Genomic DNA, 19,503 nt, shown 5'->3' with positions numbered 1-19,503 from the left:
GCCATATTTGCAGATCAACATTTGTTAAGAAGACAGGGCATCTAACCTTTACATTTGCATTTCAGTTTAATTTTGTCTTCATTTCACCAAGAGTTCACATTATAAATTGATGAAAAGACTGATAATTCGTATTTTTTTCTTGGAGTAAAGATGATTATTAAGGCAAATTGTAGGACCTTGATATGTATAGGTGTTGAAACAGCAGGATTAAGCTGTCTTGTTCTAACCATTTCCCAATAGTATATGGTCTCAAGATCAGGGGCAGGCCAGAAGATTTCTTGAAGTATTTGAGTCTCTGATTTAGAATAAGGAATCAAAAAACATCAGCATCTGGAATTCTGTTGGAATCCTTTCACAAACAAATCACATGAGAACACATTTATAACAAGTTATCTTTTGGTAAAATTGTTTATGTAAAACTTTTAGCTCATGTAAGAAATTATGATCATTCGCGCAGTTAGAAGTATATCACAGCTAACACAGTGCCTTGTGCAAATGACAATTCACCATTCAAGAATCTATAGAAAGCATTTTAATTCTACTCTTCAGTAGAATAAATGTAGCTGTCATCTATAACGCATGTGCTAAAAAAAGAATTTTTTTTTAAAATATTTATAGGGGTGACTCATCGTTTGTGAAAGTGAATATCTCTATTTCTTCGGGCTACCTCATTTCTGGTATGTGATAAGTTGATCACTGTCTGTTTCTTTTTAAACTACTCATGGGATTTTGCGAAGAATACATAGTCTATGCTTTTGGTTTATTTATTTGAGAAGTAGCTTGTAGGACTCATACACAGGAAAAAAAATATCTGCTGTGATGGTAGAGCATGAAACTTTTTTCCTGTTGGCTCTCTGGTTCTCTTTGAAGATAGAGCTGCAGAGTGGGGCCTCAGTTAGGCCTGGATATATATATATATATATATATGTATATATATATATATATATATATACATATATATATATGTGTGTGTGTGTGTGTGTATATATATATATATACATATATATATATGTGTGTGTGTGTGTGTGTGTGTGTGTGTATATATACATATATATATACATATATATATGTATATATATATATTCTTTTTTTTTTTTTTACTAGCAATTGTCCATTTTTGGCTTAAAGAGTCTCTTAGGTGGAATTCCTGGAAAACTCACGAAGCTAAGCATCAAAGTCTCTCACTTGTAACGACCCTTGAAACGTGTTCCTATGCTCATGGTTTGTAGTGTTTGGGTAAAGATTGCAAAGGGAAACTTTTGGTCATAATCAGTTAAGATCAAGAACTCTTCCTACACCATGTTTCCTTCTGTCATATTTCCCCTTGTGTGGGGTGGAGTTGGAATAGCCTTTTACATTATGAGACAAAGGGGGAAATTAAGTGACGGTGTGCCATTTAAACTCTTTGCAAAGATGTTGTAGACCATCTCAGTAAGACAAAAGAAAGAACAGTTCCCTGATTTGGACATTTTATAGAGAGCCCTGTTTTATAATTTTCAAATTTAATAAATAGCTGACAGAGAATCTAAATAAAAATAAGGAGATATGAAACAGAAGTGATACGATGAGTGATGGGACTCAGTAGAAAATTTTCTGCCATCAAGAAGTGAATTGTAAGGAAAAAATTAGATTATTATACCCAAACACATTCATTATGAGGAAGAGATAAATTTTGAATTAAAATAATGAGTAAGCTGTTGAGTTATTTGATGGCCCAATTAAAAGAAGAGTGAATCATGTGAACACATTAGGAAAAGATTTGCTTGTTTGGCACAGAATGTGCTGTCATTGACAAAGATGACACAAAATTTATAATACGTTTGCCTCATGCACTGGTTGATGAGCGTTGTCAGTTCAGAGAGTAATCAGTACCCAAAAAGTCTTATATGAAGGAAACTTGATAAAGTTTTCTCCAAATAAGATAATAATCTGAAGCACTTATGAATTATGAACTGAAACTTTTTTAAACCAAGCTAAATGAAAAGCGAACTCTATGGAAAATATTACAAGGTCATTATCATATAAATTGGTGAACAAAGACTATACAGCCAAAGTATATAGAGAAGATGTATCCAGAGAGGTATATCATGCAGTTAATTACTAATATGATTTGCACATTTGTGCTGTTTATTTTCCCTTTAAAATTCCCTTTAAAATTTCTAATCTGATTTTTTCTTTTTATACATATTCACATCAGTAATTTTTATTTTTTGTGAAAAAAGTTTCCCATATTATATAAGCTCCAACCCATTAAACCTGAATCCTCCCCTGGTTTCCATCTATGATGGCCATTTCTTCCATGTCTAAATTTCACGTTTAACCATTTGGTAAAGAAAATAATTGCATTTACATTTTTGAGAAGTTTCTGTTTTGTTAAACATTGTTTTGTTAAAGGAAACCATTTTCTGAATCGTGGTGTTTAGGTTCAAGATCTTTTAAAGAGAAATTGCCTTGATGTCTTTCTTTGCATATCTTTTTAATAGTCATAGTTCTTGTTTTGTTTTTTCCTTTTTTTTAGCTGTTTTGAATTAATATTTAATCACATCCTTTAATTTTTAAAGGTTGTTTGTTGAATTTGTCTTATAAACGAGTTGGTCGTTATGTACCTTTTCTGCAACCAGCTTACCTGTTGGAATTGTTGTAGTAACAAACATCAGTAATTTAAGCTTACTTAAAAGTTGTTTTCATTCAATAGTATTTCCATTTTATTTAACCCCAGAAACAAATTATTTATTTATACTTTCAACAAATATGTAACCTGTGAATATATTCAGCAAGTAAGTATTAACTATATAGGCATTGTGTTAGACTCCCACGCTTGTTCTTCGTCCTGGAGCAGTCACAGTAGAGTGGGGGAAACAGCTGTACGGAAACAGATACTTTACAATAAAGTGGGTATTGGGACTGGTGCAATATGAACAAAGTGGGGTGGGCTCAGGGTGGACTGTGACCAGTTGTCAGGAAGACAGAGTTAAATACACTTGAGAAACAGGACAGCTTTCTTCCTATGTGATATCTCACTTATGTTTCCTTCTTTCAGATTTGTTGATTCTCATTTTGTATTGGAAAGTGATTGGTGACAAATATTTTATAATCCATCATTGTACAGCGCTGTATGCATACTCCATTGTACTGGTGAGTGCCAGGATCTGTGGTAGCCTGACAAGTAGACAAGATTGGGAGTAATGACTTACTGGTGAGCAGAAACCTAAACATCCAGTTCCCAGTGTATCAAGACCAACTCCAGATTCATTCAGGGCTCGTGCTTGTGATAGGTTATCTTATTCATTAACAAAAATAATTACGTGTATGTTTGTATTAGTGTGTCTGGATTCATAAAATTTAAGAAAGGCGGATGACCCCAATTTCACTTAATTTCACTTAATTTTTTCACTTAATTCAATTTCACTTGAATTTTCACTTAAAATGTTTACGATTGGGTAGCTGTTGGTATTTGCCCGTCTTTCTAGATGCGTTTATGACTTAAAGCCAGAGCTAGGGATAGAGTCTTGTATAACTAGATTCAGTATTTCTTCTCTATTCAATTCCCATACAATTACATGTACATATGTGATTACATTTAAGTAGACCGGAGCAGTGGAGGAGTCTTGCTCAGAGACTTCATCAGACTTCCAAGCCTGAGCTGATAGAGGATACTCACAGCAAATCTCAGGCAGTAATGCATAATAAATTTTAGATCTAAAATTATTTTTCTACATTACACATTTGTAAATTAGTGATTTTACATTCCTTTTACATTAGATAGGTTTCTTCACAAGCAATTATTTTTTAGTCAATCTAGATATACCAACAAGCCCCAAATAGATATTTGGAAATAATAGATATACGTAAACCAGAATAGTATAAATTTTATGTAATAGTTATGGTATACCATTTCATGTTTTCTCCTTTTTAAAACTTAAATATAGCCACTGGCTTTTTTTTTTCTGACTTGGTATTGCTAAAGTCCTTATGTTACCAGATATCTGTGACTATTTGGAGGGCTTTAAAATATTAATGTGTATTAGTATTCTTCTATTTTTCTTTATATTGGCCTGCACAAAGATAGCTGGTGAATCAGATGTCAGTTTGGCATTATTTCTGCAAGAACCAGATATATCAAAATATCTCTCTGTATCACCCACTTGAAGTAATAAATCTAAAAAGTTAATACGAATATTTAAAAAACTATGCTGGTTTTAATGCTATCAATAAGTGCTTATGTATACCCAAAAGGTATCCTTAATCACTTTGTTTTTCTGAAGAAATCTGCTATTTTTAACTGGCATTTCCTACTGTTTGTCTTCTTTTTAGATTTTAATTGATTATAGGTAGTTGTGAAATATAGACTCTTACCTTTTACAGGTCTTAAATATCTGGTGTACAAGAGCTTATTTCCTAAACACTTGGTAAAAAGCATGAAAGCTGACTAACAAATCTGGGTTAAATCTGGGAAGAATGTGTGGGTGCCCATGTGAGTTTAATATCATGCTGCAGTGTAGAAGTATGTTCTCTGAACATGAATCACAAATAACCATTGTGCTATGAAAAGAATATAAGCTGGGGAAAGATAACAGGTCACTTACGTGGATTTGTAAATGTGAATACTATGAGCTGCTATTGTGCCTCGGCCACTGTATCACGGGCTTGGCAAACGGCTGGCTGTGCGTGCATTGGCAAGTTGAGTATTTAATTATGTGGGATGGATACTGTTTCCTCTTTGGACTTTTATGCCTTTATTAAAAAAATCAATAAAGTGCATGCTGGATATTTTAAAAAAATTAACTCTTCATTTAGTTAAGTTGATAAGAAAATCAACTGCAGTGTTTTCTAGAGGTGATTGCTTTTTTGATACCTTCCTGTGTCCTATTGTATGAAATGAATGATATGAAGTAAGTCTATCGAATTAAAGTGAATCTATTCATAGGGAAACAAGAAAATTAGAAAATAATAATTGTTCATAGATGTAGTGATCCTGTGTCATTTATAGATTTTACATTTCCTATTTGACTATAATGAATTCCCAGGTCACTTTGTGCTGTTTAAGGCTAACAAAATAACAACAGCTACTACTACTATTATTATTTTATATAAACTTTTATGAAGTTCTTCACTTATATGATGAGAACTGGTATTTGGAAAGTACTTTGACTTGATACGTATGAGACTGTTTAAGCTGTTTGTAGCAGCTTCTTAAAAGATTTTCTGATTGTAACTAAATAAAACTTAAAGTGGAAAATGGAGGCAAGTTATCCGTAGGTTTTAAACATATGCTGTACTGAATAGTTGAAAAGTAAGATTCTTCTAGATTTAGGTTATGAAATAAGTTGTATGTAGGTTATATAATGTCTTGATCACTAGTTTTGTACCTTTCTTTAGTGTATTTACTGGCATTTTAAGATTCTCTGGGGGAAATAAGTTAGAGCTTAAGGAATCTTCTATATATAGAAAGGTAAAAATCCTACAGATTTTCCCCTAAAATTCAGCTTTTCCTCCCTTGGTTAGGATCCTAGTTGTCAGGGAAAATATGACAGGGTAATCTCTTATAAAGGGTGTGAACACATTTATGCTTTAAGGTCTCTTTCTAAGGATAAACCACTGTCTTTTGTACTCCCATTGTGATCTCTCTGGTAGCCTTAGTTTTCTTCTGTGTTTCCTATGAATCACCCTCTCTCCCCAAATCACATCTTTAGGTAACAAGTTATATAACACTGGAAAACATTTAAATTCGAAAAGAAAAGCACTCCTGTAACAGACTTTCCCCAACTCTTATGCATTGGTTACACTACCCTGGAATTTAATCATTACACCATTCAGCTGCAATCCAGGAAGAAAATTTGGTTTCAGAGGCTCTCAGTGCCTTTATTTAAGGGTATTTAAGGTGCAGTGTGAATACCTTGAAGGTGAGAACTTGTTTCTTGTTTAATGTTCTGCCCCAGTGTCCACATTTTAAAAACACTTTGCAAGGAGGTATGTAGGAAGTGGTGCTGAAAAATGAAAGGCTTGTTATGTCAGATATAGTAAAGTTGTAATTTATATCAGGAGACAAGAATTAGAAAAATATTAGTCTTAGGTTTAGTCTAAAGAATTTCCACAACACCATGCAACAAATGCCATGACTCACTAACAGTTTATCATTAACAGTGTTAAACTGTTTAAATGTTTTAACATGGTTTGAATAGTGTTGCCTATTCTCAGTTACGCATAACTAATGTATTTCCTTCTTTTCTCCCATTAAGATAGTCTTAAAGAAAAATTTTAAGTAACTATCATGGCTGTTACAACAACATTTTAAAAGTAATAAAATTTCAAAAATTAACATTTCTGTTGACTAGGCAAGTATTAAAATAGCCACCTAATATAGCTTACTAAAGCAAGATTCAGTAGTAAGGTCTGTGTGATTTCTATTTCCCACTAAATTTTCATATGATATAACATGTTAGGGGCACCTGGGTGGTTCATTCAGTTAAGTGTCTAATTCTTGGTTTCAGCTCAGGTCATGATCTCATAATTAGTGGGATCCAGCCCCACTTGGGCTCCACACTAACAGCAAGGATCCTGCTTGGGATTCTTTCTCTCCCTCTTCTCTGTCCTTCCCCCACATGCACACTCTCAAATAAACTTAAAAACATATTAAATATTGGGGCTCCTGGGTGGCTCAGTCGGTTAATCGTCCAACTTCGGCTCATGTCATGAGCTCACACACTGTGACTTCGAGCCCCGCGTCGGGTTCTGTGCTGACAGCTCAGAGCCTGGAGCCTGCTTCAGATTCTGTGTTTCCCTCTCTCTCTGCCCCTCCCCTGTTCATGCTTTGTTTTTCTGTCTCAAAAATAAATAAAAACATTAAAAAAAGTTTTTAAGTAAAAAAAAACATTAAATATTTACATCAAAGAAAATATTTTAAAAACTGGAATAACATGTTAACCTTTTTTCCACTGAAATAAAAGATTATCAAAATATTGTCATCTTATACTATAATGAGCAATAGACTAGCAGAAGTAAGTCTCAAAGTATTTTATTATTATTTATATAGCTTACTTATTCAAATCTGCATACAACTAGAATTATACAGTGAGCTTATAACTCTTTCTACTAATTGAGGGATTTAGTCGTGGTAAAAATGTTAAGTGGCCATTTAAAAAATAATATGTGTTATATATGTTTGTGTATCTATGTAAAGACATGTGATGTACATATGTAGGGGTGAAAAAATGTGTTTGGGTTTTGGAATTTGTTTTAATATTTACTTTTTTAAATGTTTGTTTATTTTTTAAAGAGTGGGGGGATGGACAGAGAGAGAAGGAGACAAGAGAATCCCAAGCAGGCTTCCTGCCATCAGTGCAGAGCCTGATGCAGAGAGAGAGAGAGAGAGAGAGAGAGAGAGAGAGAGGCGGGCAGAGAGAGAGGGAGACAGAGAATCCCAAGTAGGCTCCTGCCCTAAGCACAGAGCCTGAGGCAGGGCTTGATCTCACAAACTGTGAGATCATGATCTGAGCCAAAATCAAGAGTCAGACACAGAACTGACTGAGCCTCCTAGGTGCCCCTAATATTTACTTTTTCTTATAGAATATCTGAAGTGACCATTGCTGATATTTCATGAACATAACAAACCTCCTTAAGGCCTTCCTCCATTTTGTTTTAGGAAGATTTCAAGTATACCTCTTCTTTCCTTATACTGTGCTTACCACTTCACTCTTTTCTGTGTGGAAAAGCATCCCCTCATATTTGCATAGTTGGATCATTTTAGCAGAACTGTCTCCCTTTCTTTCTCTAACCTGGCTTGGCTTTTGAAGCCTGTTTCCTTTCAATACCGGGAAAGGAAATAGTTCATATATTGGACTTATGTGTGAAGATAAAATAGATGTCAGCCAAGATGATTGCCATGTCTACCCAGGTCAATATTTTGTTCTTAATTAGATTTTTATTTTATTTTATTATTTTTTTTTTTTACAGTTTATGTGTGGTGAAGCTAGTGATTTTTTTTTTCTTAATTAGATTAAAAAAAAACCCCAGTCTTATATGATTCTCCTTGTACGATGTGCTAGAACAGTTAAATCCTTGGACACAGAAAATAGGATAGTTACCAGGGGCTGGGTGGAGGGGGTATTGTAAAGTTACTGTTGAATGGAGGACTTTCGTTTTGGGGATATGAAAAGTTCTAGAGACTTAAACATTTAAAAAGTAGTTAAAAGAGTAAATTTTATGTTATGTATATTTTACCACAATAAAAAGATTTTTTTTTTTAACAAGCTTATCAAATGACTGAAACAAGGTTAGGAAGGGGAACTAATAATATGCTGGATGATGTATTACATTTTTAAAAAGTTTCAAGCTGGAGCAGTAGGCTGAAACAAATAGATGGAATCTAATAATGATAAATGTTAGGTTTTGCGGTTAGGTATGATGATGTATATAGGTGGGGAGGAATGATCTGGAAGTGATAAATGACCACAACTTCAGTTGAGCCAATAGCATGTCACATCTGCTTAAAAAGAAAGCTGTTTTCAAATTTAGACTCTATTAGGGGAGGCACAGCATCCAATTCAAACAAAAATTACAGTTTTCCTTGTTAGACCACACCCAAGCTCATTATCTGGAGCCCTTGACCTTGAATATACCGGGGGTAGGGGAAAGGGCTGCCAGATGACAGAGCAGAGATTAGAATAGGAAGCTATTGTCCTGAGACAAACAATTGAAGGACCCAGAGAGGTCAGCCCACAAAAGATAAGTTGTAGGACATGATGGTTTGGAAAGGTCCTGGGGAATGTGAGAGGATTATTAAGTAGAAGAGAATGGACTAATTCTGGATTAATTCAGGTGTTAGAACTAGGACCTTTGGGGACAGTAAAAGTGAGGCAGGTGAGACTTCTGTTTTACAGAAGAGACACCATTGAATAAAAAGAAAATTATAACAATGGCCTTTTAAAGTAGTTCTTCCTACCATAAGATATCTTCAATCAGATAGATACGTAAATAGATATAATAAGTAGAAACTTTGAGTAGGAGTTTGCACTAAAAAAAATCTTTGAAGTTTTATTTTAATGATGAAATTCTGTGATTCAGCTGTTTTGTTAAAATGATTTGATTTGGTTCTAATGCTCGGGGGGTAGGCAGTGGGCAAGTAAGAATAAGCTAAGCTATGTCACCAGGTTCCTAAGTAACCCTGGAAGGAAGGGGTGAAAGCAGCTGGCCTGCCATACCATTTGTTTCTTGGGAGAAAGGAGGGCCGGTGACTCTAGTCTAACCTTGTCAGCAGGACCTTTGGGTAGACAGAGTACTGACACTTGCTGGGAGAAGAGACCTTAACTGTGGAATGCCTTTAGGATGTCCCTGGCTAAAGACAACCCATGATAAAGAGAACAGAGGAATGTGAGGCCTGCCTCCTTGGAGAATGTCATGTGCACTGTACAGCTTTTGGAGAGTATAGAATGGACATGTTTTATAAGTTAAACTCTCACTGCTGTGTGGGAAACTTGGCGAACCTCGCTTAGTAGAGTGTTCATACCTTCTGGGCTGGAGTTGCCTGTACAGCACAGGGAGGACCTGACTTACCAGCTGCCTTTGATATCCCGCACCTCTCTCTGTGTCCTCTGAATCATTTGATGGCCTGTATCCTTGGAACATTTACTAAAAGCTCAGTACCAGGAAAGATCACGGTTTCACATGAGTCTGATTTGGCAATCATCTGATCCTGTGTGTTCACTCAGACCTTCGATTGTCTTGTAAATAAATGATCAAAAACCTTTAATGATTAAAGTTTAGCAAAAAGTTATTAAATATAGGATGGGTTTTGTTCCCAAATGTCACTTTTAGATTGGTGGAACTCTGAAAGGGGTTTCCATGGAAATGTGTTAAGGCTCCGGGTCCGTGCAATAACCTATAAAACACCTCACTATTGCTCCCATGGAACACAGTCACATTTTTACACAAGTGTCCGGTGTGGGATGCTCAGAATTTCTCTCCAGCCCTATGGTGGGAAAGGGTGGCCACCCCACTCCCACCCATCGATGGCAGCACAGTATGTAGCACCACGCCAACAGAAGTAGGTGCGTCATACTTTTAGTTCTCTTTCTCCCTTCCCTTTGAAGGCCCTGACCCTAGCTACTCTCAGCTGTTAGAAAATTAAATTTCCCATGGTAAGAAAATCCAGATTTTCATAATCACTGGCCAAAAGGAGAATTTTCTTTTAAGCTCCGGAAGGGATCAGACAAATCCTGTTTTGTTTTCCCTCACAGAATCACGTAGAGGCCAAGGCAAGTATGAGTTTTACTACAGGAAGAGAGCTCCTTAAAGGTAGATGGCAGAGGTGGAAAAGCCATATTGACCAGAAGTGAATTGTGAGTTTTGTCATAATTTGCTAACAGTAAAGTATCAAAATTTGTAATTTATTTGTCTAAAACTATTAGACTTGAGCCTGTCCCTTTAATCGCATCTATCTCATTTGTATTTCAGTAGGTTTTCTTGAGTAGGAGAGAAGGGGATACGGTGGTGAGGAATCACGCATAACCTAAAGCTTATCTCATGGTTGCCATGTCCCACCTAATGCTGTCACAGGTGTACTGGATTAAACAGGTGATGAGTCATTGATATACAGGAGCAGAAAATATAGAAGCAAGACTGAAGCATAGTCCTCCACCCCTGTGTGGTTTTGAACGAAGGAACTCTGGGGGTACAGGGGACAAGGCATATGATGGAACCTGTGCAATTCCGTTAGGTAGCTAAGATTTGAGCGTAAGAAACTATCAAAAAATTCAAGGAACACATCGCCCACTGATAAATCGGTAATGCCATTACAATTTAGGGAACGGAAAGATGACTGTGTTAACTTCTGTTAATTTTTTTAGTCTGAACATGGATATATGTAAAAAAAAATCTGAGACTGTTGAAATATAGGGCTTAGTAAATCCAATGTTGTCTAGGTCTGATTCTTCAGAGATAACTACTGACCATACTTGATGTATATTCTTGTAGTGAATATGAGTTGTGCATAAATTTTCCTATATATATTTGTGCTTTTTTGAATTTTCTAAAAGAGCTTTTGAGGTAGATGGGACTTAATCTCATTCTCAAAAAAAAAAATGTTTAGATTAGCAGGAAAAAGTGGGGAAGACTTCCTAGGTCAGAAGACATGAGGAAAATCCCTGAAGAGAAGTCAGACCTTCGGAGGTGATAGTAAGGACTAGGGTGTCAGGGTGGATCTGTGTGCGCTCGGTAGTGGTTGTATGTTTGGATGAATAAGATGGAGTCACTTGATGGAGTCAACATCCCAGATCACCAGACTTGCATTTTCACTTTTCACAGAGTTGTTGTAGTCCCATTAGCCAAAAAACCCCCAAAAAAACAAAAAACAAAAAAACTTGATACAACTGGCATACTAGAAAGATAAGACTGATGGTGATATGTAGAAAAAAAATGCTACATGGGGGGAGGAAATGTTGTAGGAGGTTATTGGAATAATATGAGTGATAGATTATGAAGGAATTTAATTTTAGGGGTTATGGTGGTGGTCATGTTAATGAAGGGAAAAAAAAATCTAAAAGCCATTTTGTAGTCAACAGAGCAGGGTGACTAATTTGGATTTCACAGAATGAAGGGAAAGAAGAGGGCAAAAGGATCCAGAGCACTAAAGGGATGTGATACCATGGAAGGACATGGGAGACCGTTTGGGCAGAAAGATACTTTGAGATGCTGTGAGACCTTGTGGCAGTAGCACAGCTGTCCCAGGGGCAAGGGGCCCATATGCATTAGAAGTAAGGTTTGTCTTGTGGGGGCAGGGGCAGGAACCAGAAGAAGGATGATCCTCTAAAAGAGGCAGAGGAGAACTTCAGAGAGGTAGAAAGAGAACCACAAAAGTATACATTTGGGAAGACCGTGATTAAGGCCCCTTATAGCAACACTGTGAATTGAAAAAGGGCACTGGGGAGGCTCATTTGGTTAAGTGACCCACTCTTGATTCCGGCTCAGGTCCTGATCTCGCAGTTCATGAGATAGAGTCCTGCATCCGGCTCTGCGCTGACAGTGTGGAGCCTACTTGGGATTCTCTCTTCCTCTCCCTCTGCCCCTTATCTCTCTCTCTCTCTCTCTTTCTCTCTCTCTCAAAAATAAATAAACATTTAAAAAAGCTATGAAAAATGTATAAGCAGAGGCCATTTGAAGAAATTAGGTCATTAATTTTTATTTGAGGATTAGAAAATATTGACAAGCAAAAAGAAAAAATAATTCCCAAATCCCACAACCCAGAGATGACTATATTTACTTAATTACCATTTACATTTAGGTATTTCCACTTTTTTCCAATGGGTGTATGCATAAGTAAAAAATAGCATTCTGTGTTTGATTATATATGACAAAAATGGGCTCAAAATGTAACATTTATTTTACACATTGAAGTATTGCATACAACAAAATAACTGGCAATCTTATGTCAGAAAGCAAGAAGCCTATCAAAGACTAATGGGGTTATGTCTAAAGGACATAAGAACTAACATGAAAGCTCTCTCATTGGCTAAAAATGTGACATTTTGATCATCAATTAGAATAACTATTATAGCCATTGAAAACCATTGACTCATGAGTTCTTAATAATATAAAAGAAAAAGTGGGACAGTTCTTGCATGGGATCTCTCATGTGGGTGCTGTTAAGTAGCATTTGGGACTGGAGTCCTCTAAAGGCTCAACTGGGTTGAAAGAGGCTCATTCCAGTGTCTGGCAATTGGTGCTGGCTCTCTGCTGGGACCTCAGCAGGGCTGTTGCCTACAGTGCCTGTTTGTGGCCCCTCTGCGAAGCTTCTCATGACTGAGCTTCAGAAGACCCAGGATGTTACTTCCACTGCATTCTGGTGGTCACGTGAGTTTTCTAGGGCAGCCTAGATTCAAGGGGAGGAAAATAAGATTCCACCTCTTCATATGAGGAGCACTGCGCACATCTAGGAAGGGAAGGAAGTGATGGCAGCCATCTTTGGAGACTGTCACCGTCTTATTTGTCAATGTTGGATGACATTATCTTCTTGTTATGATAAGCATTTAACTCTCACATCTCTCTTTCCTTTCCCTTCTTCCTTTCAGTGTTGTTAAAGGAATTTTAGTTTCTAAGTTCCTCTGAAAACTTCCATTTCTGGTTCTGTAGCACCTCTTGATACTTTTTAAGGTGAGGGTATTAGTGCTCCTATGCTACTTTTTGTGTCTCTAACCACTACTTCACTTCTCAGTTTGTCATTTGTATTTGGTGGGGGGGTGGGTTGTATTGTCAAGATTTTGAACCAAGTTTTCCTTTACATCTGTTTGATCCTACACAGAGAAAACCAATATGAAAATTATGACAATCAATTATGACAATCATATTAAAATAGTGGACTGCACAAACAAGATTACATTTCCTGTCTAATTTTTGTTTAGAGTTTCCAATGCTTCCCTTTTTTCTTGCAACATGTTCTTGGCCTTTATCATATATTTGAGTTGTTCCATACTCTCAAGGATAGCATCACATCTCTGCGATCGTTTTTTCCCAGATACCTGCCCTTGGAACCCTCCATTCTCCACTTCAGTCTGAACAGACTGCTCTCTAGGTCTGCTGCCCAGTGTCCCGGGCTTCCTGCCATGACTTTCCTGGTTTGGGGCCACTGTTTTCCTGGATTCCATGTCTGTCTTTCTTGGTTCACTCATTCATTGTGCTGCAGCATAACTTCAAATGATTTCCTAAGGAAGAGTGTGAAGGAGGTAAATTCTCTAAGTTTTTTGTAAGTTCTGAAAATGTGTTTTATTCTCAGGCCATCTGGTTGGATCATTAGCTCTATTGGCAGCATGTGGATATATAATCATATTTAACCAATTCCCTATTGTTATACGTTTGTTCTGAGTTTCACTATTGTATATAACTTGCGTGAACATCCTTATATCTTTTCATATTTGTGCCATACACAATTATTTTCAAAGAACAATTCTGTAGAGAGGAAATCCTGGGAAAGTGGGATGCGTTTTTAAGTATATGGACATGTTCTGCTAAAATTCTCTTTGGAAAGGTTACCCTGCACCTTCAAAAAGATGTTTGTACATGTTTGACTAATGTGTAGAGATTATTGTGTGTAAACATTTTTTTTTCACCAAGAGATTGGTTGGTTTTTGTTGTTTGTCCTCTTTGTTCTTGTTGTCTGAAGACTGCCAGTTAATAAGGTTCAGGAACTCTGAAGGGGGTAGACCAGAATTTTCTGAGCAAATTGGAAATGGTACCTGGAAAGAAGATAGACATGAATGGTCTTTAAATATTTCAAGGGTTATCATGTGAAGAAGAGATTTTGGATTACCATGATCAGAAGTAGGACTGGTAGATGGAAGTCAGAGAGGGTGCATTAGAGTTCTGAAACTTATGAATAGCACTCCCAGGAAGGAGCAGACAGCTTTAGGAGATGCTACACTTCTCACCATGGAGTTGTGCAGGCTGAAGGGCAAATTGGAAGAGCTTTGGTAGATGGGATTTAAATATCAGTTGGTAATAGAACGAGGCCATCTTCAGAGTCCATTTCAACCCTACCACATTATGATGGTAAGAAACATAAAGTTGTCCTGAACAGTGAAATTTGAGCTGAGTGAAATATAGTTGTGAGATGGAAAGTTGGTGTCACCTATTTGGTAGATAAAACTGTTCCCCCGTGGAAGTATTTATTTTCCTTTTCAAACTGGATGTTTTTTTCCTGCAACAATTAGAAAGTAAGATTGACGACTTTTTGAGAAGTGATGTGTGGACATAATTTATGTTTTATCTTGAAATAGCAATAGTGAACCAACATTTAGTCCTCACTAATTGTGATGGCAACCTGTCATTCTTATTATCATCCCTTTCTGCTTATCGTTTCAGGCTGGGCCCTTGGTCCTGTGAAGTCACTCAAATATCAGTGAGGTGGAGACTTCTACATAGACAGGATGGCATAGGCCCTTTTAGGACTTGTTCTTAAACTTAATCAGTCTTCTGTACAATCAGGATATGAAAAACTACTGGGTTCAGTTTCACCTTTAACTGCAAAATTTTTTCCACTATTTTACTTTTTATTTATTTTATTATTATTATTTTTTTTAGAGAGTGGGAGAGCAGGGGAAAGGGGTCGAAAGAGAGAGAATGTTAAGCAGGCTCCACACTCCGCATGGAGCACAACATCGGGCTTCATCCCACAACCCTGGGGTCATAACCTGAGCTGAAATCAAGAGTCGAATGCTCAACTGACTGAGCCCCCGATATGCCCCTTTTTTCCACTTTTTGAGTGCCTTTTCTATTTTCATATTTTTCTTGGTTGCTATTAGTACATATCTTGTTCTCACATCAGTTCTGTCAAAAAAGATGGTATTATGCCCATTTTACAAATGGAGAAACTTAAATTTATTTATTTAAAAAAATTTTTTTAACGTTTATTCATTTTTGAGAGACAGAAGAAGACACGGCACAAGCAGGGGAGGGGCAGAGAGAGAGGGAGACACAGAATCAGAAGCAGGCTCCAGGCTCTGAGCTGTCAGCACAGAGCCAACACGGGGCTCCAACTCACAAACCATGAGATCATGACCTGAGCTGATGTCGGATGCTTAACCAGATCTCGGTGTCCTGAGAAACTGAAATTTAGATCAGCTTGGCCAGAGGTCACCCAGGAGTGCTAGGGTTCAAATCCTGGCCTCCATGCCACAGGCTTGTGATCCTGTCCTAACATCCCTGCCTCCCCAGACTTACTTGCTTAATTATCATAATGAATTGCCCAAATAGAATAAGAGTTTGAAAGATTCTAGCAGTCAGCTGGCCAATAAATATTTATGGAAATTCTGCCATCAGCAGCAGGATATAGTGGTTCATAGACACTTCCATTTCTCAGTTAATTCTGTCATTCCACTGTTTCATAAAATGGGGAAGATGAGGATGGTGGGAGGGGCAGCCATACACTCCTAATAGCAGCTCTTTAAAAAGTATTCACCATATTTATAGAGAGATATGGAAATGGGGTTAGAGAAGTTCAGTAATAGTCACAAATCATGCAGTTAAGAAAGGGCTTCTTAGTTTGCTGGCATGCTCATACATAACCAGCTTCTAGCCATTTTCCTTCTGATCCATAGCTGTCATGCAGGTCTCAAATTCTCCTACCTCTTTTTTTTTTTTTTTTCAATTGAAGTATACTTAAACAATATCCTATTAGTTTCAGGCTTACATTATCATGATTTTATGTTTTTATACATTGCCAAGTGATCTCCATGTTAAGTCTAGTACCATCTATCACCAGATAAAATTATTACAATATTGTTGACTATATTCTCCTTGCTGTACATTATATCTTTATGACCTACTTATAACTGGAAGTTTGTACCTCTTAACACCCTTCCCTTTCCATTCTGTTAGCCTTCTGACACCGCCCCCCAACTAACACGCCTCTCCTCTGCCAATCATTAGTTTGTTCTTTGTATCTAGAATCTGTTTCTTTTCCCTTTTGTTTATTCATTTGTTTTTTTAGATTCCACATATAAGTGAAATCATATGGTATTTGCTTCTTTGTCTGACTTATTTAATGTAGCCTAAAACCCTCCAGGTCCAGTCCATCCTTGTTCTCAAATATGGCAAGATTTCATTCTTTTTGATGGCTAATATTCCATTGTATATACATACCACATCTTCTTTATCCATTCATCTATTGATGGGCACTTCAGTTGCTTCCACAGCTTAGCTGTTGTAAATAATGTGATGAATATAGGGGTGCATTGGTGTTCTTGTTTTTTTTTTTTCAGGTAAATACTGAGAAGTGGAATTGCTGTATCATATGATAGTTTTATTCTTAATTTTTTGAGGACCCTCTATTGTTTTCCACAGTGGCTGCATCAGGTTATATTCCCACCGACAGTGCATGAGGGTCCCCTTTTCTCCATACCCTTGCCAGCACTTACTTTTGTCTTTGATATTAGCCAATGTGATGGGTGTGAGGTGATCTTCCCCACCTCTTACTTGCCAACCCACTTTTTTCTGTCTTGTTTCACTAATCTAAAGGTATCAAGTTTGGGAGATTAAATATCAAGACTTTTTTTTATCATAACACATTTCTCATGACCTCTAATTCTTTTCTACTGATCTCTTTACAAAATTAAAATCTGGATATTTTCCTCCTTTTCTTTTACAATGGAACACTTACATTCTCATCAGAGTGCTCACCCACTCAGATATAGGTTTGCAGGACTCTTAGGAATTGGTTTTGGAGGTGATTCTCCTTGCTTCATACTGAGGAGTAGGCGAGGTTCAACTCAGGAAATATGCACCAGGCACTGTACTAGGCTTTATGGATACAACAGTAAGCGAGACACAAGGAATATAGATAATTCGCAAGGGTGTAAGTACTTTAACAGACAGGCAGAGAAATCTGTTGAAACACCTGACCTAGCTCAGGATTCAGGAGTCAGGAAAATATTTCTAGAGGGATGCAGCTGGTCTACCTTGATAATGCTGTAGGATCTGATGGGGGGTTTGTAAATCTTCACTAATTACAATTTCAGAGAAGTATGGAGCTAGTTTCCTGAGGGCTTAGAGATGCCTAGATCATCTGTAGGCTAGGATGGTAGTTCTCTAACTTTAGTCAATATTGGAATCACCTGGAGGGCCTATTAGAAATATATTGCTCATCTGACCTCCATGGTTACTAACTCAGTAGGTCTGCGATGGGGCCCAAGAAAATATACATCTAGCAAATTTCCAGGTGTTGGTGATGCTGCTAGTCTGGGGACCACACTTTGAGAAAGACTGTGTTAGATATGAGAGAACCATTTTCTTTGGGAAGAGGGAAGAGAAATTAGAAGAAAAGCCAGGATGCTATGCCCATTTCTTTTATAAACTCAAGAGGTTTTTTCAGTGTGGAGATACTGCATTTTGGCTAAATTTAGATGAAAGCAACATATCAAATTGACTATTTTTACTAGTAACTTTTAGTATTTAAAGACTATTATAGAGTCCGGTTTTATCTGATACTAATTTGACACTTTGGTTAATAGTTACTTTTAATTTTATAACCACTTGAAAGGAGTTCGAAGAAATATTCTAAACTCTCAAAAAAGTCTTAGACATAGTATAGTTAATAAGTTTGTATTTTTAAAATTCACTAGAGAGAAATGTTTACAATTGTTTCTTAAAATCTAAGAGTAAGGCGATTGCTACTATTTCAATATTTTGCATGACTTTGGACTGTCTGCTTAAAAATATTTTAGAAATCACAAACAAAAACTTAAAAAATTTCAGTATTGCATTTCATATTTGGATAAAATGATTTATTTGAAAGATATAGTAAATAATTTAGCAAGGCTTTGGCTGACCTTAGGAATATATTAACTCATATTTTATAGCAATTTGGTATGTCATATTCTCTAAACATTGGGTATAGTTACCTAGAATGCCACACATTTTAAAAAAACTAAACAAAAGAAGATTGTTAGGAAAAGTAGATTGGAAAAAGAGCTACCTTTAACTGAGGGAGAAAGCCAATGTTATAGATGGGAAAATTTATCTTTAAAAACAAAAGTGAGTGTTAAGTACATGAAGTTATTATGATAGAGGATTATACTAATCAACTATTTCTGAAATTTTTGTGTCTGGTTCAAGTAAGAATCTCACTAAAGTAACTCTTTTCTTTGCATTTGTTGCCTCCCCAAGGGTCATGTTCTACTTGTGCACTATTTTCAAAGCTCTTCTCCCTTCCCCTAGTCACTGAAGAATTTAACTATGGGAGAAGAGGAAAGCAGAACATTTCAGCTTTTTAATTTTACCAGGATGGTCTCCAACTAAACACAATTACTTATTTTTCTGACCTTTTCTTAACTGAAATATCCCAGTCACTTCCTTTGCAAACACTCACCTAAACTTTAAATAAATCACCAAAACTAAAAAATAAGTCCATAAAACATCCAGGAACTTGGAATATGAAAGGCAATTTGCTTCCTATTACTTGAAAGTGCTTCTTTGTGCTGGATGAGTTAGAGAGGTCAGTCATTTACTCTTTATTCATTCCTCTTTCTCAGAGCTAGGAATGTGATTTTAATTATGTATTAAAATGAAAAAGTTTACCTACCATTTGGGATTCATTATAATAAAATTCATAATAAAGAAGGGAGTGGTCTGCCCAAGTCCATTCTGGTTTTACTGTTTTACTACTGAAAATCCTGTATCCTGTGAAGTCTTTCCCTTTGATGCAAAAAAATTGTGGCACCCACGATTTGCAGTTCATAATAATGGATCATTTATTGTCGCATTACACTGAATGATACCGTGGAAGTGTGTTGTAATCATGAGCATTAACAGTCATCTTTGCCCTTTGGAAGATCAGATGAGAATGAGAACACTATGATACCAACACCAGAATGCCCCCAAAGTTCACCAATAAAGAAGGTTATAGTTATTATATATGGAAATATGTATAATATATATTATTATATACATTAGTATATAATGATGTTATTATGGGTGGATGGAAAGACACATGGGTTAGGGTATTAGATAACCAAAAGA

At 36.4% G+C, this 19,503-nt stretch overlaps 1 protein-coding gene across 4 annotated transcripts in view; it reads left to right on the top strand.

The window, feature by feature from the left end:
- TLCD4 (TLC domain containing 4) overlaps positions 1-19,503 on the top strand; it is a 99,894-nt gene that overhangs the window by 55,594 nt on the left and 24,797 nt on the right. For all 4 annotated transcript variants that reach the window (XM_047871536.1, XM_047871535.1, XM_047871537.1 and 1 more), the window contains 2 exons: positions 619-677; positions 3,041-3,135. In XM_047871536.1, coding sequence (XP_047727492.1) covers positions 619-677; positions 3,041-3,135 — 154 coding nt within the window. The remainder of the gene's footprint in view (positions 1-618; positions 678-3,040; positions 3,136-19,503) is intronic.

Source organism: Prionailurus viverrinus, chromosome C1, assembly GCF_022837055.1.
Source record: "Prionailurus viverrinus isolate Anna chromosome C1, UM_Priviv_1.0, whole genome shotgun sequence".
Classification (NCBI taxonomy): Eukaryota; Metazoa; Chordata; class Mammalia; order Carnivora; family Felidae; genus Prionailurus; species Prionailurus viverrinus.
The sequence above is the reverse complement of the archived record's forward strand: the minus strand, read 5'-3'. Positions and strand labels throughout refer to the sequence as shown.